Genomic DNA, 21102 nt, shown 5'->3' on the forward strand with positions numbered 1-21102 from the left:
TACAAATTCCAAGAAGTTTCACGTCTCATCAACGAGTTCTTTACCCACGACATTGAGCTACCAAGACAGCTGTTCTATGGAAAATTGGGTCTATAGCAATGATTTCTCAACGAGCTAATCGAAATTAGCATTAGTACCGGGCCCAGAGCCCCCGATGGGAAATGTTGAACCCCACTACGGGAGCTTCCATCACACATCAAAAATCAGAATATTTCTTTCCATCCCTCCGGCCTTCCCTCGTCTCTCTCACTCTTCTCTCCATCCAAACTTCCAAATAAAGCAGCAATTGAGGAACAGTTAGATCTCAGTTGCAGAAATATCTTTGAAAGACCATAATATCTGCTAGCACGCATTTCCATTGCTTCACAGAGATTATGGCACAAGCTGGGGATCGAAGTTTTGGTGATCACACCCCCACCATAGCTACACATGAGGGACAGCTTGATGGGAAAAGTCTGAATGCAAATGAAATTTATGCCGATGAATCTGGGAGAGCTTATGATGATGAGGAAGTTGATATCGAGAGAATTGAAAAGGTTTACAGGTAAGAACAAACTACAATTTCCAAAATATGGCCAGTTTAAAGATCATATATACTGACATCATATTATAGGAAAATAGATCGCCGCATTATTCCAGGTGATTCATACCATAAACACCCTACTACCAAACAGCAATTAACACATATATAGCATTCTGGGTTTTGTATTTCCTCTGTTCCGCTATCAGATCCAATGTTGGTCTTGCTCAAACTATGAATGCATCAGCTGGTCATGATCTTGCCCAAGTTTTGAACTTGACAGCCAAGCAAACTTCCACAGCTTTAGCTTTATTCTATGTTGCCTATGTCGTCTTCGATTTACCTTCAAACTTGGTTATGACAAAGCTGAGCCCCAGAATTTGGATGAGTCGTATTGTTCTCGCGGTTGGTATTATTGGAGCTTGTTTTGCAGCTGTGAAGGCGGCTTGGAGTTTGATGTGAGTTGATTCCTTCTATTAAGTTTGATATCATTACTGATGTTATCTAGGCTCCTTCGTTTCCTTCTTGGTGTAGTTACTGCGGGAATGTGGCCGGGAATGGCTTATTATCTCACACTGTTCTATCCACCCTCAAGAACTGGCAAGCGTATTGGAATGTATTTCACTGCATCTCAACTTTCTGCTGCTGTTGTAGGTCTTGTTTCCGCTGGTTTCCAAAAAATGGATGGGACTAGCGGACTCGTTGGATTTCAATGGATGTTCTTGTTGTATGGACTTTGTGGTATTGTGCTTGGTATCTCACTTCTTTGGTGGTTGCCAGATCGTCCACTCCCCCCTGGAGAAGAGCGAGTCCCCACAGGTCTTGCAAAATGGCTTCCTTCTACTCCACCGGTATTGACGGGCGAAGATGCCGATGTTCATTATCAGGACCTGAGAAGAGTTTATCATCCAAGGTCGTGGGGCTGGAAAGATCTTGCTTATGTCTTGATTGACTGGCGTCTTTGGCCTCTCACTCTGATGTACTTCGGAGTCGTTGGCGTGGGTATTGGAACACAACTTTACGCTACCGTCATCATACAAGGAATCGACTCCTCCTTCTCGGGTATAACTCTTAGCTTGCTCACCGCACCCATTTGGATCGTAAGTATCATGTTCTAAGTTTATGATATAAAATTAGATGCTGACAAATAATAGATGGATCTTATTGCAATTCTGATGGTAACTCCAATCTCCGATCGTTTCCATAAGTACCGAGCCTTCTTCTTCTCCGCCGCAGTACTTATTCAAATTGCTGGTCTCCTCACCACCACCTTTGCTCCTGTCTCTCACCCCTGGGCACGTTACGGTGGTCTCCTTATGGTCGGATATGGGCTTGGTCCCACAGTCCCCATCTGTATGACATGGACCAACGAGATCTTTCAACATCGCCACGGAGAAGTGGGCGTTGCCGCTGCATCAGCTCTTGTCTCCGGTCTTGGCAATCTCGGAAGTATCACAACTACCTACGCACTCTATACCGGATGGCCCGAAGATGCCAAAGCAGGACCTCATCGCTACCGCAAGAGTAACCTCGTTATGATTGGTATTCTCTGTTTGAGTATTCTGAGCAGTGTCATTATGACCATTCTTCTCAAGATCTTCGGCAACCCACGCAGCACCAAGATTCAAAGTAGTGGAAGCTCAGCCAGCGACGAATTCCAAGATGGTGCTGCCAGGCGCGAGCAGCAACAACGTGGTTTCGCGAAGATGTGGGGGAGAAAATAGTTTCGCCCGCTCTGTTTTACTAGCATCCAATATCTCTATTTTGGGATAGGGGGAAGAGATCTTCAACATTTCACGATATGCTAGACTATTTTTCCTCCGCATCGGTAGCTCAACCTTCCATCTCCACCACTCACACTTTGTCTCGATCAACTCCGCCTCCACTTTTCACACTCTCTCACCACTCTTCCAACGCACCTCCCATCTTTCTCCTCCCTCCTCACAAGGAGCATCTACTCTACCTACATCACCGATTTCCGATCCCATTTCCTAATCTTTTTTATCTTTAAATCATCTCATCACATTTTTTTTTTGTTTTCTTTTCTTTAGTCTTTTATCGTTTTGTTTCAGCGAATGATACCCCATTTCACAGCGTATGTTACGCTCATCATCTCGAATTTCGAACAATGGAAGTGCCGCTGCGCCACCATTGGGATAGGCGTATCGGGCTGGATTTACAGATGTATATACCGCGACAATGTTTTGCGCTATCGTGTGTTGTCGTCTCGTGGGAATTCCTGTTTTTTTGCTTTTGCTTTTTGTCTTTTGGTGGTTGGTGGTTGGAAATTTTGACGATATTAGAGGGGATATGGTTGATTTATCTGTCTAAACTTATAAAGAGAGAGAAAAAGAAGAAGAAGCTTTATTAGAGAAGAAGTCTATATTTATATTCATCCAAGATGAGGATATGAGAGGATGCATATTACAATACTATTAGAATGTATGTTATTCTTGAATACTTTCTCAATTGAATGCTTCTTTCAATTCATATCTGTAATAATCAGTTCGTGAATTATTTCTCTTCACTTGACCTTACCGCAGGGGACTGGACAGCATCATGACCAAGTCGTACTCTCCAGACTTGAGTTACTGCTCCACTGTCCAACATTATCAGGTGTAGCGAGGAAGATGTTCAATATAAATATTGAGTACGCTCGTCTCTCACGATACATGGACAGGCTTGACATTCGGGAGATATACAACCGAGACCACAGCATCCTGGGATGTCTACGAAGAATTGTTTTCATATTATTGGATTGTCACGGCATCATGCTGTTGAAAGTATTAACCGTACTATGCAAACGTATACGCTTACGCACGCATAATCACCCATCCAAGTATCATGCACCCGCCACCCCACCGATATCCTTCCCAAAAGCTACCTAGCAAGAGGGAGTTTTAAACTATAGGGACAACGCCAGCCAACCCAGTACGCTCTCACCGAACCGAACCGTAGCCGAACGCCATACCGAGTAGTTCATCACATCGTCCATCCCATGTTCCTACAGATAGCCGACCAAAAAACCCACAAGTACAGACAAGAAGCAGAAGAAAGCAAAACATACAGATGTGGTATTTTGTTCACAATAAAAAGGAGAAGGAATGAAAAGAAAAGAAAAGAAATTCAAAGCCGTTGCCATCGACTTGCCCAGTACGCCAACCAATCTGCTTGCTAACAAAAAATGCAAAGAGGTGTGAAAGGAAAAGTTGTTTAACAATCAATGTCCATCGAAGCAGCCATATCTTCACTAACACCACGTATAGATGCTTTATAATTCTGATCATCGAATTCATCATCGGCTTCATCATAACCATCGTAGTATTCCTCTTCAGGATCTACTTGGTCGTCCTCATCCCACATGTTGACATCGGTATCATCGTTACCATTTTGATCATCCATGAGATTATCGGCGCGATCACCTAGCCAATATCTAGCCCGTTTGTTTGCACCTTCGTCGTTGTAGTGGGCTTCTCGGTCTGTGATGCCCTGAGCTTGACTTGGACTATGGCTCATAACTGGAACAGCTCGAACGTAGAAGTAGGCGACTCTCTTCTTCTCTTTGTTGAAAAAGAAGTAGTTGAGACTCCAAATAGATCCTAATTCACCATCAAACGGTTCATCAGGAGGAGCCCAAGAATAGACTGTACAGTCCTTGAGAGTCATCTCCTTATCAATCAAAGCCCACATCTGTGGACACCAAGCTTGACTTGTAGCCCCAGCAGATGAAGTTGTCTTGTAAGATGTCTGTGATGGAACATGAAGCGTCATTCCCGAACTTGGTCTAAGATTATAAAGTGTCGAATCGATGGTATTGATAACAGTCTTCAAACTTCGTTCTTTGTGGAAATCGGCGGGTCTGAGATTGTGCGAGAAGTCGTAGTCAGGATGGCTTGCATTAAGTGTTGCAATGAGATACGCGAAAGTTCGACGGCTCGATACCTGACTCAAGGGTCCAAAAGGACTAGAGCGTGAGAGGTTTACGCCTGCTTCGGTGGGATCAAGAGGAGGCGATACAGAAGCCGATAGTTTGAGTAGAGATTCATATTGAGATTCTAGTGAGTTCTCAATATTTTTGTAAAGTTTCTTGTCGGAGCCAGCAGCTTTGGTTGTATAGAGATCACAACCACCAATGACGTGGCAGTCGGGTGTGTTGAAATTCAACGCACTGGTGATATTGTCGAAGTCGCGTAAAGGTAGGAACTTCATCTTTGCTGAGATGAGAATTAAAATTGATTTGAATAAGTCCTTATCGTGGATGGTGTTGAGGGATAATTGAAGAAAAGGCGGAACGACGACTCGCGCGATTTGGAGAAAGTGAGAAGTATGTGGCTACGGAGCCCGAGTATTCTGTGGAGATAAACAACCTTTCGGATGATTCTTCAGACTCGTTGAACTGAAAACCAGGTACTTAAAACCTCATGTAACTATTTCTGGTGACGGTGTGTTGTGTAGTATGAATGTGTTGTTAATGGTGTTGTTTGGAGTAGCGTTTAGGGGTGAAGTATGGACCAAACGTGTCGCTCTTTGTTCCGTTATCGGTGTGTTTGTAGGACCTGCGTGGACTAAGAAAGCAAGATTGATACTTCCTGCGCTGGCTGCGGAGGTTATATCAAGATGTTCTTCAGCTAGACTTTATGTCTAGCAGGTAATGGGCATTTTAACTTTGACAGTGTCGGTATGGGTGAGATGCGTAGTAATGGGATGTTACGGTGTGAGGGTGTGTGGGTGTGTGGTTGTGTGGTTGTTGATACCGAAGAAGAGTCGGGGGGATGGGGTGAGCCGGATGATGAATGTGGAGACAACGAGTTGATAACCTTGATTGTGACCGAAACGACTGATAAGCTAGTCTCGATGCGTATTAGTCTGATGGATAAACGATGTCGCACAAAGTGGATCATGAAGTTTGATCTGGTCTGGGATTCTGGGGAGATCAATCTCTTACCTCTGTGCCTTTTATTACCTAACAACCAATTGATGGCTCTCGTGCGTGAGGAATCGATCGATATCACTTCCGGAAGTTCGTTACAGATTCAAAGGTTTAAAAGTATCGTGAATCATGTTCGGGCGACTGTCGATTTGAGGGTCGTGTTCTCAAATCTGCATTGAAGACGCAAGCACGTTTGCAGCTCTCACTTCGTAAAGGGGTTTTACATGATGACATATAATATCACGTAATCAGGAATTGCCTCTCAGACAACTCGGTCATACCTCGAGCAGTCTTTAGGAATCTCGGCTCTCTAGATGTTAGTAACAGCATGGCCAATCTGTGAGACATGAATGGCTACATACTAGTATCATGGCGAGCATGGATGACGACCTGGCTTACAAGCCCAGTAGTAGTGCAGCTTGAGTGCAGTAGATAAGTTGAAGGGAGAAACGGAATAATGCCAAGCAAGAGTCGCTACAATATACATCCAGAGGGGTCAAAACTTAGAAATGATCCAATAACTCAGCGCATTCAATTCCACACTCAACTTATTTGAGTATACAAACGCCATTTTGCAATTCATACCTGACCCATGATTCCTCCTGGGTATCTTACCATCCGTTTAACACCCCAACAAGAACGCCAATACCATTCACATGGATTCCAAACTCCAGGTCGGCAGTTGTAAAAAGGGATTTTAAGCAAGACCGATCTCTCTAAGTCCGCTCATCACCTCTGCTTGGGCCTAGAGAAAGGAACCATCACCTAGTTAGCAAACAAACCCATCACAAGAAATCATGCACAACGCTTGAAATTGCTTGAAAGTTGTCTATGATATTTTCGCGCCAGACTCCATCCACCCATATATTTCTGTAATACATGTGTAAAAGCACCGATTCACATAAGCTTGGTAATCTCTTCGTCGACCTGGAATTGCGAATTTCAATCAGCATGAGAGAAATTCGAGTTTGAATGATGTTGTCCCCCAAAAGATTGTAGATCGGAAACATGTCCAGAATAACTACTACGACCCGAATTGATGTTCACCACTCACCTCCGTATCCTCAATTGAGTCTTGCGCTGATATCACCCTAAGCACGTTCTTCTTACTACTCTCCTGCATTTCGCCCGCTAGTAACAACTCATCCAATATGAAGTACGCTTTTTGGAAGTTAAAAATGATATCCTGGTGTTGAATTAGCATATAGGCCACGTCCCATCTTGCGAAGTTAGATTTACCAGCTCGCAGACATTTCCATAGTATTTGTCCATCTGCTCAACATAGCGGTGAACAATTTCCAGAGTAATGAGTTCGTTATCTGTCGAAGCACAGCCTGCGATGAAAAAGAGAGAAGCGTATCGTCGATAAACTATTTTCGAATCTGCCATTGATGTAATCAGCAAGGAGCGCGAGATATAGTCTTGCAGAACCAATCTGACCTTTGTACTCTAAGAAATTGCACATTCTCGTTCTGCGTGCCAGCACAAGCTGAGAGACATCTTTGATAATCTTCGCCTTCTCCTTTGGCGATAATGTTGTAAACCACTTTGCGAGTCTCTGTAGACAGTTAGGGTATGCTTCGAGCTTCGTCTCACGCAGAGAAAGGAGAAGTACATACAACTTTACCCTGCCGCGACAGCAAGATGAGATAGCTACATGATGTTAGCTTAATTCACATATCTTCATATCATCTTTTGAAGAATCTGCTTACTGAATGGCCATGATTATGATTGTTTTTCGAGAAGATTGATATCTCAGCCTTGAGGGTGTCGTGTCTGGGCAAAAGGAGGAGCCTTGTTAGTTATTTGCAGGGGTGGAAGTAAAGTTCGGGGAATCTCCGCGCTTTCAAAAACGCTTACAAAGAATGATGGAGGGGCAGATAAGTGAAGGATTAGTGAGCCATTACCGGCAAACACTTGTGACAGTACTGATAGAATTATATAATTTTCCTTTTTATCCTTTATTATCGTGTACATTTCTCTTCGGTCCTATTCACTCTTTTCCCTAGAACTTTAGATTTCTTTTCCCTATATTATAATATCTTATATTGCGTGCGAGTAGAATTGTATTGTATCTGTGTTTGTCTCAATCAATCCAAAGGAATTCGCATCCCACTCTCCCGTAAAATTCGATATAATCATGACTCGATTAATACTTTCCACATCGTACGTTTTCCCCGACCCGTCTCTCGAAAAAATCAATGGACTGACTGAGTGTTTAGAAATATTATGGTCGGAGGACCTTCCATCATTAGAAAACCCGGCGCAGACCGGTCAAATCTTGAACTTACAAACTCCCTCCGAAGCAATTTTCTAGCTGCGCAGCAAGACTATTCACCCACCCCTTCATATGCCAATGGAGTCAATGGACACGATGAATCCGATGAAGAGAATGGATCACCGAGCCGACCGCCAGTTTCCATTTGGACAACTAGACAAGACAATGACTTTTATATTCCCACCATAGATTGGTCTCTATCTGGGCTCGCAGAAGAGCCCAAGAATTACGAAATCACTGTTAAACTATTTTATATGGCCAATACGGATGTGAAGTCGAGGTCAAAACACACAAAAGATGCTCTAAACTTGGTAATGAAAGAATTGGGCGTCGAGTCAATTGATCTCCTAATCGTTTCATTCCCTGGAATGTCCTTTGACGGTGACTGCGAATGGGAAGCAGACAAGAAGAACTCGGAACAAGGAAACGAAGCCGAAGAACTTGGAACCTGGCCTATATTGGAAGAACTATACGATCAAGGAATTGTGAAGAAATTGGGATTGGCCGAATTTGGCACGGCGAAGCTTGCTAAGTTTCTAGGAAACGTCAGAGTGAGACCACAAGTCGACCAGATAAATGTGAAAGATTGTTGCAGAGTTCCACAGCCTTTGCTCAAGATCGCCAAACAAGAGAAGATCGAGCTTTTCACTCACAATGATTGCACCGACATATTACCTAGTGGAACATTGCGGGAGCTATTGGGGCAAGGAGTAAGAGGCGCTGGTGTGCTGTCAGAATCCAAGAGAGGAATCGATGGTATGAAAGGTGACTTGAAGCCGGAATGGGTGGTCAAATATACCGCAATTGTCCAGGATCGTGGCGTGATAGAAAATAAGGGATATTTCGCTTCAGCAGAATTGAGAGAGTGAACATCAAAAGATCATTTAGGGGTTTAAATTTTGGTGCAATGGCGAATTGCGGGTTTCTGCTCCAATAGCGTGTTGGAAGTAACGGGATTGACTTGAAATGGCAGGATTACTTGGTTGGCAGTTTATTGTTTGGGTAGCCTTGGTGGATGTCAAAGAGAAGTACATGGACAAGTAGAAATCCTAATACAAACATTGGATATATTATAGAATCAAAAGTAAATTGTAAATTTTCAACCTAACATACTCCTTTTTCTACCTCTCATTCTCACATCCTCCAACTTCTTCAAAACCACTTGCGCTCCTTTGTAGCTTGTTCCATACGCATTCAAAACCTCCCTGAACAGCCCCTCTGCCCTTGGATGTGTGCTTCCAAATGCTCTCTCTAACACATATAAGTCGACCGCTCGATCCTCATCTGCCGTACTCTGGCTCGCCAACCCAAAATCAATTATAACAATTTCCCCTTCCAATTCCTTCCCATTGTTTATCCCCTCCTCTCCCTCAGCTTGTATCGGCCGTAACATCAAATTACTCGTCGTCAAATCTCCATGCACAACCCCAACCCCATGCATCCTCCCTACCGCCCGTCCAATCCTCCTCATGAGGTCTACCGCGTCCTCACTCCCCTCTTCCTCTCCAGTAACCTCCTTGCTCCCTCCCTTCTGCTTCCTCCGTTCCAACCACTCATTCAATCTGATCCTCACCACCTCCCCCTCAATCCACTCGACCATTATACACCCCCTTCCCTCATCCACCGCATATACAGCCGGCACAACAACACCCTCCCTCCTACACTTAACCAGCACCCTCGCTTCTGCCAATATCCTCGCCTTCGTCAACCGCTGATCAAGAATCGGATGTCGGTATGGTTTCGACGGCCGCCATTTTAGTGCGCAGGGCAGAGACGGCAGTAAGTATGTGGATTTGTAGAGGAGAGCTTCGGCACCTTGGGTGATGAGCGAGGGTGGGGTGGAAGAGGGGTATGTGAAGAGGTGGGGGAGAGACGGAGGCGGGGAGATTTCTGGTTTGGAGGATTCCATGGTTGGAGATGGGATCGTTTGTCTTTTTTTTTCTTTCTGTGGTAATGTTGAACTGGACTGGAGTGAAGTGCAGTGAGGGGAAGTATTCTGTGCTGATCTTGAAACTTTCTTATCAAAGTCGCCAAAGAATTGTCGTTGTGTATTAGTGGATTTGACTCAGAGATGTGGATTTTTCTCTACTGCAGGTCATGGTGCTTTACATGAATTTACTGTATGTACCTACCCCACGCGTGATGAATTGGTCGTTCAATTGGCCAACGATGGGACGAAATGCTGGAAAAACTCTCCACTTCTTGATTGTGTTGCATTGCGTTGCATTGTCATTTTATCCCCTTCTTCTTATCGCATATCAACCGTCAAGCGTCAAGCGTCAAGCGTCAATCATCTGGATCTTGGTCTTGGTCTTGGTCGTCATCAGATTCCCTTTGCGCCATCGTCTTGAATGGTTGTAATTGAAGTCGAACATGCCTTACTCATAGGCAACGCATCAATCAACTCAACTGACAGATCAATGGGAATAGCATCACAAAACATCATTCACACAAAGCCCTGATAATTGTCCGATACACCGATCTATTACACACATCTTGGACCTTGACCTTACACCTTCATACCTTACTGAGTTCTTCCCAGTTCCTCTCAGTTCCTCCCAGTCCCAACAGAAACCCTCTCACATACATCGGCTCACACCACCACACAAGGATCCTTGCCTAGGTTCTCTCCGTTCACTTGCAAAAAAATCAAAGGCCGCATGTGATGATTCTGCAAGTACAAGGGTTCATGTTCCCACCATCCATTGGTTTTGGAATCGATTTGATCTATTGGTTTCCATACATGTACGGAGGTGAGTAAGTGGTACGGAGGGGAAAAAATCCTACCTAGGCAAGGTACGCAGGACCAAGTATTCCTCTTTCTTTTTGCCTCTCTCGATTATCCTAGATATCCGGCTAAGGGAGGTTAGTTGTGATTCACTCATCGCACATCTATTCATCTCATCTCCCTTACCTCACCATCCTTCTTCTTCTTCTTCTTCTTCTTCTTCTTCTTCATCTCAATCTCTCCATCAATCTATATCGAATGCGACGATACTTATCTCAAATTTTGAACATGTGCACGACTCACTCTGCCACCTTATTACCATCATCATCAGCCACTCCAGCAAAATGTCCCTCAACCCATTAATCCAATCCCTCCCTCCAATGTCCCCCCTCCAATCTAGTCTGCCCACTTCCCTTCTCCTCACCTGCGCCGCGACCGCCGTTTCCCTTCCTCTTCTTGTCCAAACCCTCCTCACCCACCTCTCAGCCTATAATACCGCACCTCAAGACTTAACCACTTATCTCTCTGTTCTCGAATCCAGTGTTCAAGAAAACGCCTCTTACGATCATGACATCAGCAGAATATCCAAACTCGAAGATAAACTTCGATTAGCGGGCATGGTACGCGAAATTCAAAAATGCGGCGATGATTTGAGAGGGCTTTTGAATAAGATGGTTAGTAAAGAAGATCACAAGAGGTTGAAACTCGGATCTCGGATATTATGGGGAACGACCCGTCGGGATCTCGAAGAGCGAGTGCGCAAGTTGGATTTATTGCGCATGCGTTTCCTCGTTGTGTATCTTGGAATGGTGGCTGCGAAAACGGAAGTGGTATTGAAAGAGAAGGAGAAGGAGAAGGAGAGAGAAAAGGAAGACGCAGATAAAATATTCGGCTCTCCTATTCGGAGTAGGACACTTCCGAGTAATTTGAGCGAGAATCTCAAACGTACACCGCCGCTAAGGAGAATCACAAGCAATGCTATAGGACATAATGAGGGTACGGGAAGTCCACAGAGAAGTGGATGGTTGGGAGTTGTGAGTGAGTTACAGAGTAGTCCATTGATGCATAAGAGGAGGGCATCAGTGGAACAAAGTTCTTCGATCGGAAGTCCGAGAAGTGAGAAGTTTGCTCAATTTCCTTGAGGGAGCTAACTCGAGTTCTCAAAAATGACTGATTCGGTTATCTCAATAGAGAATCACTGGATGTTTCACTTGGGATTGATTATTGGTTAGGAAGACGGAGGAAGCCAGACGCTTGAGTATCGTTGCACATACATGATACATTATGAATCTAAATCGCTACACCAGCTCCCTTGTGAGGGATAGTGTGATTCGGGACACGACTTTGGACAATACTCTTATGATGAATTTTTACGAAATATACGGTACAGTACTACGGCTATACACAAATGACACGAAATGGAACAAAACGACAAGCAGACGCAATAAGAAACAGAAAAGAAAAAACAGCGAAAACAGAGAGCAAAAAATACGAAATCACTTTTTTATGAATACAATGAACGCATGCTTCATCATGAACTTGAAGCAGCATTTAACGAAATCTACGAATGTCGGGGGGTTGGAAAGGAGAGCTGGTGTGATAGGAAGAGAGGAATAGGGGCTTGATGATAAGAAGGCAGAAAATTTGGAAGGCCAGGAATTGGGATGGGATGGATGGGATAGGAGGGTGCAAACAGAATGTTGTTTATTATTCTTCAGGATATACCCCTTTTATGGATGGTCGGCGCATTTCATTTCGTATTTGGTTTGGGAATATTATGGTGTGATATGATATGATATGAAAGGGTAGTTGATCTCAGGAATTAGATTTGAGGTTTTGGATCGAGGATAGAGAGAGGTACTTTTGATTTTGCACGAGATATGAATGGATTGCTCACCGGTAGATGAACCTAACTGAGATGGGATTTTGATGGAATTTGGAAGCAGCTCGTCTAGGTAGTTTTAATTTGAAAATCAGAAATCATAACATCGTCTCAAAAGAAAAGATGAGATATATATTTATTGATAGAATTAATCATCAATATATGTGCGACAAGTAAATGTATGTATCTCCACAATTTTACCTATCTACTCTATTTTTGAGAATTCAAACGAACCTCTCCTTGAATTATCAACCGAGTATGTAGTACGATACGTTACGATTCAACATCCACTCACTCACTCGCTCACTCACTCACTCACCAGTATTAAATATAAGTTAGAACCTAGAATTTAGAACATCTAGTAGTGAATGAATATAAAGATATACACACGTACATACATATATACGTACATACTCCTTCCCTCGCTTACTCACTCACTCACTCACTGCTTATAAAGAAAAAGAACAGAAAAGAAAAGAAAGAGAGAAAGGAAGAAAAGGAGAAAAGAGAAGTTAAACAGAAATACAAAATGCAAAAATACAAACATCAAATGGGATTCATCGATCTCTTTATCTATCTAGATGTTTATTTCGCTCTAGTGTGTATGTGTGTATGTATATATGTATGCTATTTTTTTATATTTCTTATTGGGAACATCTCTTTTTTTTGCTTGTATAATCACTATACTGATATTGGGATTAATAAGTTATCCAGATCATGCATTATGCATCAACATCACAGACCAAGTCCCACCAGTTAAAATGAATAAGTGAGTTGAAAGTTTACAAAAAAGTATAGTAGGAGTTACCGGATGAGAAAAGCGCAAAGACATATACATTCATTTCGTATACCCACCATAACGACATCTACTGATACAATCGCAATCACTCATACAACCTCCTATCTGAGATTTTTCATAGCCATTCCTCATTCTATTCCATTGCTTATTCGGTTCAGACACACAGCTTATGAATAAAGATGAACCTCTTTTTTAAATCTCAAAAATCTCTCCCACGCCCTCGCCACCTGCACTCCTATTCTCCACTAGATCCAATCGCCAGCCCTCCCAATTCTTCAACGCCCGCTTAACTTCCTTGACTCTCTCAATCCTCTTCATCGCCTCCTCCTGCTGTGCCTTCCTGAAAGCTTCCTCGTCGAATTCAAGTAGATCATCATCATCCAACAATTCATCATCCTCATCCGCTCCTCCATGCCCATGTCCTATCGGTGCCGTACCTCCTGTGATAGCATTAAACCCACTCGTCAAATAATCCCCAATGCCCATTCCTTGTGGCAAGACTCCACTCTTCCTCGCATGAGGACTTCCGCTTCCACCCAAATCCACATCTGTGAATCTTGCACCGGGACTTGTAAGTCCATCATCTCCTTCACCCTGTAATTCTATTCTTCGATCTCTCCATACGCCTCTTCTCAATTCATGAATTTCTGCCTCTAGATCCCTGACTTTCTTTTCCAAGCGTTGTCTTTCTTCATTCTCCAATTCATCAACCCCGTCATCATCGATTCCTTGTGCATCTCGTTTCTTCAATCTTTCTCTTTCCTCCTTGAGACGTGAATTTTCATTCTCGACACTAGCGAATCGGGCTTTGAGGTCTGATGCTTCTTTTTCTACTCTTTCGTGTTCTTTCTTCTGAGCTTGTGATCTGGCATCGTGTTCTTTGTGAAGTGTCGTAAGTGTAGATACTTTCTTCTCAAGTGCCTCGACCTTCTTCTGAAGTTCATCACTGTGTGCCTTGGCCTCCTCCGTTTCTCTTTCTAATGTGAGTAATTTGGTTTCTGCGGATATACGTTCGCTACCTTCCTTGACAGCCTTTTCAGTTGTTCGTTCGAGGTTTTTCTTCAGATCTCCCAATTCGCGTTGCGCATTTGCAGCCGACTTTTCACTCCTTGCCAACTTTTCCTCCAAAGCGGTGATTTGTTCTTTCTCCACAGATGATCCAGATGCGACACGCTCAAGCTGTGCTCTAAGATTGGAAATCTCAATTTCCATAGACTCGATCGTCGAGGATTTGGAACGAAGCTCGGCTTCCAATTCCGATGGTGCTGGCACCGATGTCGAAGGCGAAGATACATGCTTGCGGGTAGAAGAAACCTGAAGCTGTGTGTTTTGTCGTTGGAGCGCTGCGATTTCAGATTTCTGCATTATTCAATTAGCCCAAATTGAATCGTGCGTCATTCCCCAGAACTTACCAACTTCTCAACCTCTTCTGAAGCCCCATTTTCAGTGCTCTTTTCCCCCTTGGCAGATTCTCCCTCTGCCTCTCTTAAATCCTCCAATTCTTCCTCCACCTTCTTCCACCTTTTTTCTGCATCTACTGCCTCTTTACTCAATTTCTTATTCTCCTTCTCCAACTCCTCGATTCTTAAAGCTTGCTTCCTATAAATGTCCGGCGCCGTATCACCACTAGGACTAAAAGCGATTTCCGGTGAAAGAGGTCCCGAAGCTTGTCTAAAAGACGACGACCTCATCTTAGATTGTACTGATAAGGAGGGCGATCTTCCATGTCTCGAAGCTGAATTGAGTTCCGCTACTTTCTCTTCCTCGTCCTTGCTCTCTGAAGCTTCCACCGGCTTTTCCTCTCTCTTTTCCTCCTCAACTATTGTCTCTTCAAGAGCGACGGGCGTTTCGGTGGGAGCTTCGGGTGGGGTTTCAATCGAAGCTTCGGATGTTACTGCAGCAGTTGTCTCGAGAGTTTCTTCACTCTTCGTCTCTTCATCCTTCGTTTCTTCGACCTTCGCCTCTTCGCTCTTCGAAGCCTCAGCTACCACGCCCGCTTTCTCTTCTTTCTTCCCTCCCGCCTTCTTCGCCTTTTTCTTTTTCATTTCCTCAACCTAAATGCCACTCATCAGTAAGTAGTTGTTTCCACCATCCATCCCCGTTGCCAGCCCCCAATACATCTCTCCAACCTCTCACACGCCATTGGCTCATTCCCTCGCAAGAATCAAAAAACGACATACCCTTTTCTTAGCCGCAGCCAGCTTTTCAGCCTTGGCCTTTTCCTCCGCGTCCGCCATGATCAATGATTGCCGTATCGAATCGTGTCGTGAGGTATCGTATCGTATCGTATCGTATCGTATCGTATCAAATTCCTCGTTGTCCAATAGCTAAGATTCAGGCTCTGAATATCCTCACTCTTCGATCAAGTGCAGCAAGACGTCAAGCATCACAAATGTGCAATGTGCAATGTGTAATGTTCCAGAGCAAAGGTCCAAAGTAGATGGATGTTCAGACCAGCTTGCAATATTGACCCTCCGTAAACCTTCACATGCCATGGATCACGCTAAGTTTAGCTCCCGCTTTACCGACAAGGATCCCTCACTGAACCAACTGAATATTGGCCGATGGCTAGGGAGGGAGATAGCGTGTGCCCAGGTCGCCCTAGGCCTTGTTTCCAAAGTGTTTCCTTTATCAGTTGATCATCAATTTCCTATCTCATTATCACCTTATTTCCCCTTCACTTGCCATCTCCCTTTCATTTGCCTTGCCTTGCCTTGTTCTCTTACTTTGGTACATTGGGATTCTCTTCTCCTATTTCTATTTCTATTTCTATTTCTGTTTCTATTTCTCTGCCTTTGAGCTTCATATAATCAATCAAGTACAATTAAACCAACAAGGTTGTCATCAATTGAGGTTACGCAACCGTTTATCCAAATAACTATCTATCTATCACTCATCCATCGCAACATCTCTGGGTACAACCAACGTTCACTCACAACCAACAATGACTTCCTCCTCTTCCTCTTCCTCTTCCTCTTGCAATCCAAATCTCTCCCTCCACTTAACAGATTCATCACTTACCCCCCTCCTCTCAACCTCCTCCTCTTCCCACCCCTCCAACTCCCACGCCAAACCCCCTCAATTTCAATCCCTCACAACCTTAACATCCACCGCTCTCTCTGCGTACAATGCCTCGCTGCATCTTAACCTCGGATCCCCGCAACGAATAATTGTCGAATCCGCCTCATCGGGCCCCATCCTTCTCCATTCCTTTGTTTCTTCCACATCTTCTGTCCCCCATTCTGCCTCCAGTGTTCGTCATCGCAGCCGATCTGCACATATCAACGCACACGACCCTCAAATGAATGGATCAGAAAATCCGAACGGGGTATCAAACATTCGGAGTTTAGAAATTCTATCTGCAGCCCGAGAGGAAATGCGACCGTTGAGTGGCACGACTGAGGGAAGCCATACGGAGCAAGAACGCCATGATGTAAGGGATGAGGGGGCCCAGGCTCCATTATTAGTGGGAACAATTGTAGCGAGAACAGCGGAGCATGTAGGGGAGGCGAGGAGGGCGGCACATAGAATTGAGATTGTCGCGCATGGGTTTCAACGGGAATTCCTAAGAGATACAAAAGTGAAAAGGGTGGGCGAGGATGAGAGCATGGCTAGAGAGGGTTGAGTCATCTGGAGAGGTGAAGTAAATGCCTTGGACGGATATGAAGTTTATTGAACATAATACTAGCAAGGGAAGGCTGCTTTCATCATGCATATCATGGAAAACAAAATCGTTTGGGCGGAGGTCAACATTCTTATAAAAGCAAATTGGGAGTTGGTTAGAAATCATGTAGATGCGAAAAGAGGGGTATCTTGGGAGACTCTCATGAAGAGAAGGAGCTTGGACCACAGATGGCTCTGGAAAAGCCCAATGCAACACAAATACACGTTGTAAACATTAATGGTTCGTTCATAAATCATTTGCTTATTTTCATAGTCTATCTGGCGAACTACACCCAGGACCTGCATTATTCATAAAATGCCCCAAAACCAATCGCGAAATTATTTCCAGAAATTTAGATAAGTTGCTTGAAAGCTCTGTTAAGAGGAGAGCGGATGTTTGGAACGTCCTTCCAGAAATCAACAGTGGCGACGGCACGCTTGGAGATACCTTCTGGGGTGAACTCGAACTTCTAAAATGGGGATTAGCACAATTCATTGAATCTAAATATGTGAGAAAACTAGAACATACCTTGTAAACATCCTTGTAAGCACCGGAGGCACCAAATCTGTTGAGACCGAATTGTTCGTGGGTATAACGTTCCCAGCCCATGGTTGACATAACTTCAACGGACAAAGATGGGATACCGTCTGGCAAGACGCTGAGTCTGTATTCTTGGGGTTGGGCATCGAAGACCTCGAAACAAGGGATAGAAACAACACGTGCTGTGAGGTTGTGCTTCTCCTTGAGGTACTTAACAGCATCAACACAGATACCGACCTCGGAACCGGTGGAAACAAGGGTAATATCTGCCTTCTCAGCGTCGTGCACAACGTAACCACCCTTGATAGCGTTACCAATGGTGGAGTTCTCGAGTTGAGGAAGGTTTTGGCGGGAAAGGGCGATGATGGAAGGAGTGGTCTTAGAAGTCAAGGCAATGTAGTAAGCTGCGCTGGTCTCGTTTCCATCAGCTGGGCGCCAAACCATGCAGTTAGGCAGAGCACGGAAATGAGCCAAAGTCTCGATAGGTTGATGGGTTGGTCCATCCTCACCAAGACCAATGGAGTCGTGGGTGGCAACCCAGATAACACGTTGTTGGGACAGAGCAGAGAGACGGATTGCACCAGCAGCGTATGAAACGAAGTTGAGGAAAGTTCCTCCGTATGGGATGACAGTTCCGTATGCAGCCAAACCGTTCATGACAGCACCCATGGCGTGCTCACGTACACCATATCTGATGTATCGTCCGGACCAGTCACCAAGACCGGTAGCAGGTGGTTGGAAATCAACGGCCTCCTTCCATCTGGTCAAATTGGAGCCAGTCAGATCGGCTGAACCACCAACAAGTTCTGGGATAGCTTCGTGAATCTTTTGGAGGACGATCTCGGACAACTTTCTTGAAGCAACTGCATCATCTGATGGGGAGTATGTTGGGAGGTTCTTCTCCCATCCTTCTGGGAGCTCTCCAGTCAAGCGGCGCTTGAGATCGGCAGCCTCTGAGGAGTACTTTGCGGTGTACTTCTCGAGCAATTGGTTCCATTCTTGCTCCAAGGCAGCACCGTGGGATGCACGCTCGTGGCAAATATCGTAAACTTCTTGTGGAACAACGAAAGATTGTTCAGGGTCGAAACCGAATTTCTCCTTAAGTTGCTTAATGTCATCAGCCTTAAGAGGGGATCCGTGGACACCGTGGGTGCCTTGTTGCTTGGAACCGAAACCAATGATGGTTCTGAGCTTGATCATGGAAGGCTTGTCCTTGACGGCTTGGCACTTCTTGATAGCAGCCTCCATGGCCTCCAAATCGTTGTCACCGTCGGTGACAGTCTCGACGTGCCATCCGTATGACTCGAATCTCTTTACGACATCTTCAGTGAAGGCGACATTGGTGTCACCATCAATGGAAATGTGGTTGTCATCGTAGATAGCAATAAGGTTGCCCAATTGCAAGTGACCAGCCATTGAAGCGGCTTCACTGGCAACACCCTCCATCAAACATCCATCACCGAGGAAACAGTATGTGTAGTTGTTGATAAGCTCGAATCCGGGCTTGTTGAACTCACCAGCTGCGTGGTGTTGTGCGATGGCAAGACCAACAGCGTTGGCGATACCTTGACCGAGAGGACCAGTGGTGACCTCAACACCATCAGTGTCGGCGGCTTCTGGGTGACCAGGAGTGTGACTATCTATCGACTGGAGGGGAAACAAATTAGCTGAAAGCCAGAGATTTCATATTGTAAGGCTACTCACTCTGAAAGCTTTGATGTCATCCATGGACAACTTGTAACCGTAAAGGTGGAGAAGGGCATATTGGAGCATGCATGCATGTCCGTTGCTGTAATTTTCGGACAATTAGCTTTTGAATCTTAAATTTTGGGTTCAGATTTCAGTGGCAATGATAAAAGTGTGAGAGCCAAAGCATGCTATGGCTGGTTTTTCCAAGTAGCAAGATAGTTGTAGTCCTCTGTGTGAAGCTTTGCGGCTTCCAATGCAATGCAGTAAGGGAGTCTCAAGAATCAAGCACAGAGGGCATTGATGCGCAAAAAGCTCAATTGTATTAAGAAATGAGAATGACTTACGAAAGAACAAATCTATCGCGGTTGACCCAGCTGGAGTTTTTTGGGTTGAAGTTCATGATCTTGTTGAAAAGAACGTGGGCAACTGGTGCCATTCCCCTAAATCCTTCATCAGCAAACGATTCTTATTGTGCCACGCGCTGCAAAACTCACATTGGGGCTCCGGGATGACCGGAGTTAGATTTGAATGTGGCATCGGCCTTGAAGAGAAGATGTCAGTACTTGTGTTGGAGATGTTGACGTTGAGCTGTTCTTGTGAAAGAAGCTTCGAATGTCCGATGGCGGGGCAAATTCCTGTGGAAAGGGAAAGGTAAAGCCAACTTACAGCAAGAACACGAATAGTGTTGATGGCAAGTCTGTCAACGTCGGTGAAACCCATGATTGCTATTCTCTTCTATGAAAATGAAAAATAACTTTTGGGTATAATGAAGATGGTGCGATTCTGTGACCAAATGTTGTTGAGAAAGAAGAGATGAGAGATGAGAGAGGGAGAGTTGGAAAGAAGTGTGAAGTGGAAAGGAGGGGCGGACCCAAACGTTATTGAACGTATTTGGCTGGCTCTGTTTTTCTATGGTGGGGTGGACGTGGAATTTGCGTCACAGAAACAGAATGCTCGGTGAAGGGGTCCACTTTATTGTGGTTTTGCGTTCAATGAGATGGATCTGGGTCGATGTTATTCAGCAAAAGCAAGACAATCCTCCGGTGGAACTGAGTAAGGCAAGACTAATAGATGTCGACGGAGAAATTTGGGCGGGTGCGGTTGTATATCGAGTGTTGTGAAGAGGTTGCCATGTTTGTTAGCTAGACACGCAGGCCAGAGAATAGCAATGGAGAGAATGTCAATGGTTTTCGGACCCATCTACTGCAGCCGCCATGAGAATGCCATCTAGACAAAGACTCTGACACATCAATCGGCTCCGAATGGCCATCGCCAGCGATCCGCCATCAACAGAGTTCCACGGCTAGAAAAGTCGAATTTCGCCGGCCGGGCAGAAACCCCCTCCCCCCCCATGCTTTTGTTAGTCTAGAACTTATTTTGCATGACGGATTATATATCAATACATTGTCCCGAGATATTCTTAGCTACACAAGCAAGTGACTGGAAAATCTTTCCAGTCTTTAATGTGAAAACCGCATGATACTTACGTTTACCCAGCTCCCTCCATCGGTTTTAAGAAGGCATGGTTCGGAGGGCCAAGACATCAAGCACTGCTGGTTTGGCCCGTTCCTGGATCTGTGAGCTAGCAACATTGCTCCGTAGAGAAATCCAACTACAAACCGTTACACCAACAGTTGCTTTCTACTCAGTATCGACACTCGGGACATACAAGCCAACATTTAACAGTGTTGGCCTTTGCTACCCCGAGTTGCAGAAGGTCCAGGACAACGTTGGTTGGTCCACTGGTGGTCTTTCAATCTCTCCCGGCCAATCCAAGGTTGGCAATCCTTCTTATCGATAATGGTCGATCAAGCCTCGACTACTCAGAACATCCAGAATTTACCTGGCATGGCATTCCTATCTCACCTGGAATGGCCGTTGAATACAAGTCTCTGCGAGCACAAGCTGTATGATGGTCGGGTTGACATTTGAATATCGAAAATGTCTTGGGGGGTTCAAAAGATCCGGTTGTCGGATTTAGATTGTGATATTCGATCTTGGATCTTGATGGTCGGTTTTTTCTCCTCCGCCACCAGCAAGTCTATCTTCACGAGCATTGGTATTTCCAAGGA

At 44.7% G+C, this 21102-nt stretch overlaps 8 protein-coding genes across 10 annotated transcripts; 3 read left to right on the forward strand and 5 right to left on the reverse strand.

The window, feature by feature from the left end:
* Nucleotides 1-279: 279 nt before the first annotated feature.
* BCIN_14g01910 (hypothetical protein) lies at nt 280-2930 on the forward strand. The gene is made up of 5 exons (XM_001553048.2): nt 280-544; nt 614-639; nt 693-978; nt 1029-1620; nt 1675-2930. The coding sequence occupies exons 1-5, from the start codon at nt 375-377 to the stop codon at nt 2242-2244; spliced, it is 1644 nt and encodes a 547-aa protein (XP_001553098.1). The 5' UTR covers nt 280-374; the 3' UTR covers nt 2245-2930.
* A 320-nt stretch (nt 2931-3250) lies between these two features.
* Nucleotides 3251-5231, reverse strand: Bcmaf1. Its single transcript, XM_024697061.1, has one exon. It carries the CDS (start codon nt 4727-4729, stop codon nt 3734-3736), a length of 996 nt encoding a protein of 331 aa, XP_024552875.1. The 5' UTR covers nt 4730-5231; the 3' UTR covers nt 3251-3733.
* Nucleotides 5232-5960: 729 nt separating this feature from the next.
* Bcaps1 lies at nt 5961-7211 on the reverse strand. 3 transcript variants are annotated; one of them, XM_024697063.1, is made up of 6 exons: nt 7163-7211; nt 7070-7103; nt 6891-7008; nt 6690-6832; nt 6505-6636; nt 5961-6195 (listed from the first exon to the last, which is right to left on the reverse strand). In XM_024697063.1, the coding sequence occupies exons 1-6, from the start codon at nt 7171-7173 to the stop codon at nt 6148-6150; spliced, it is 486 nt and encodes a 161-aa protein (XP_024552876.1). In that variant the 5' UTR covers nt 7174-7211; the 3' UTR covers nt 5961-6147. The 3 variants fall into 3 exon arrangements, with proteins under 3 accessions (XP_024552876.1, XP_001553102.1, XP_024552877.1); XM_001553052.2 differs by lacking the exon at nt 5961-6195 and adding an exon at nt 6270-6377; XM_024697062.1 differs by lacking the exon at nt 5961-6195 and having other exon boundaries at nt 6270-6636.
* A 247-nt stretch (nt 7212-7458) lies between these two features.
* BCIN_14g01940 (hypothetical protein) lies at nt 7459-8809 on the forward strand. Its single transcript, XM_001553053.2, has 2 exons — nt 7459-7616; nt 7673-8809. Exons 1-2 carry the CDS (start codon nt 7591-7593, stop codon nt 8595-8597), a joined length of 951 nt encoding a protein of 316 aa, XP_001553103.1. The 5' UTR covers nt 7459-7590; the 3' UTR covers nt 8598-8809.
* Nucleotides 8782-9904, reverse strand: Bcbud32. Its single transcript, XM_024697064.1, has one exon. The coding sequence runs from the start codon at nt 9635-9637 to the stop codon at nt 8828-8830; it is 810 nt and encodes a 269-aa protein (XP_024552878.1). The 5' UTR covers nt 9638-9904; the 3' UTR covers nt 8782-8827.
* An 808-nt stretch (nt 9905-10712) lies between these two features.
* BCIN_14g01960 (hypothetical protein) lies at nt 10713-12426 on the forward strand. Its single transcript, XM_001553055.2, has one exon. The coding sequence runs from the start codon at nt 10801-10803 to the stop codon at nt 11596-11598; it is 798 nt and encodes a 265-aa protein (XP_001553105.1). The 5' UTR covers nt 10713-10800; the 3' UTR covers nt 11599-12426.
* A 743-nt stretch (nt 12427-13169) lies between these two features.
* BCIN_14g01970 (hypothetical protein) lies at nt 13170-15557 on the reverse strand. Its single transcript, XM_001553056.2, has 3 exons — nt 15318-15557; nt 14550-15191; nt 13170-14496 (listed from the first exon to the last, which is right to left on the reverse strand). Exons 1-3 carry the CDS (start codon nt 15372-15374, stop codon nt 13330-13332), a joined length of 1866 nt encoding a protein of 621 aa, XP_001553106.1. The 5' UTR covers nt 15375-15557; the 3' UTR covers nt 13170-13329.
* A 1482-nt stretch (nt 15558-17039) lies between these two features.
* BCIN_14g01980 (hypothetical protein) lies at nt 17040-19821 on the reverse strand. Its single transcript, XM_024697065.1, has 6 exons — nt 19697-19821; nt 19525-19571; nt 19375-19470; nt 19046-19130; nt 17330-18988; nt 17040-17270 (listed from the first exon to the last, which is right to left on the reverse strand). The coding sequence occupies exons 1-6, from the start codon at nt 19748-19750 to the stop codon at nt 17154-17156; spliced, it is 2058 nt and encodes a 685-aa protein (XP_024552879.1). The 5' UTR covers nt 19751-19821; the 3' UTR covers nt 17040-17153.
* Between the last annotated feature and the right edge of the window lie 1281 nt (nt 19822-21102).

The sequence above is a fragment of the Botrytis cinerea genome, chromosome 14, assembly GCF_000143535.2.
Source record: "Botrytis cinerea B05.10 chromosome 14, complete sequence".
NCBI lineage: Eukaryota > Fungi > Ascomycota > Leotiomycetes > Helotiales > Sclerotiniaceae > Botrytis > Botrytis cinerea.

Bases quoted from the DNA above. Each gene is read 5' to 3' on its own strand.
- BCIN_14g01910 (XM_001553048.2), top strand. From the start codon at position 375: ATGGCACAAGCTGGGGATCGAAGTTTTGGTGATCACACCCCCACCATA. The intron at 545-613 runs GTAAGAACAAAC...ATCATATTATAG, and splicing joins AGAATTGAAAAGGTTTACAG to GAAAATAGATCGCCGCATTA. The intron at 640-692 runs GTGATTCATACC...ACACATATATAG, and splicing joins AGATCGCCGCATTATTCCAG to CATTCTGGGTTTTGTATTTC.
- Bcmaf1 (XM_024697061.1), bottom strand. From the start codon at position 4,729: ATGAAGTTCCTACCTTTACGCGACTTCGACAATATCACCAGTGCGTTG.
- Bcaps1 (XM_024697063.1), bottom strand. The intron at 7,009-7,069 runs GTATGTACTTCT...AACTGTCTACAG, and splicing joins TGTCGCGGCAGGGTAAAGTT to AGACTCGCAAAGTGGTTTAC. The intron at 6,833-6,890 runs GTCAGATTGGTT...CATCAATGGCAG, and splicing joins CAATTTCTTAGAGTACAAAG to ATTCGAAAATAGTTTATCGA.
- BCIN_14g01940 (XM_001553053.2), top strand. From the start codon at position 7,591: ATGACTCGATTAATACTTTCCACATC. The intron at 7,617-7,672 runs GTACGTTTTCCC...CTGAGTGTTTAG, and splicing joins CGATTAATACTTTCCACATC to AAATATTATGGTCGGAGGAC.
- Bcbud32 (XM_024697064.1), bottom strand. From the start codon at position 9,637: ATGGAATCCTCCAAACCAGAAATCTCCCCGCCTCCGTCTCTCCCCCAC.
- BCIN_14g01960 (XM_001553055.2), top strand. From the start codon at position 10,801: ATGTCCCTCAACCCATTAATCCAATCCCTCCCTCCAATGTCCCCCCTC.
- BCIN_14g01970 (XM_001553056.2), bottom strand. From the start codon at position 15,374: ATGGCGGACGCGGAGGAAAAGGCCAAGGCTGAAAAGCTGGCTGCGGCT. The intron at 15,192-15,317 runs GTATGTCGTTTT...AGTGGCATTTAG, and splicing joins TGGCTGCGGCTAAGAAAAGG to GTTGAGGAAATGAAAAAGAA. The intron at 14,497-14,549 runs GTAAGTTCTGGG...TGAATAATGCAG, and splicing joins CAGAAGAGGTTGAGAAGTTG to AAATCTGAAATCGCAGCGCT.
- BCIN_14g01980 (XM_024697065.1), bottom strand. From the start codon at position 19,750: ATGGGTTTCACCGACGTTGACAGACTTGCCATCAACACTATTCGTGTT. The intron at 19,471-19,524 runs GTGAGTTTTGCA...TGAAGGATTTAG, and splicing joins GGTCATCCCGGAGCCCCAAT to GGGAATGGCACCAGTTGCCC. The intron at 19,131-19,374 runs GTAAGTCATTCT...CGAAAATTACAG, and splicing joins CGCGATAGATTTGTTCTTTC to CAACGGACATGCATGCATGC.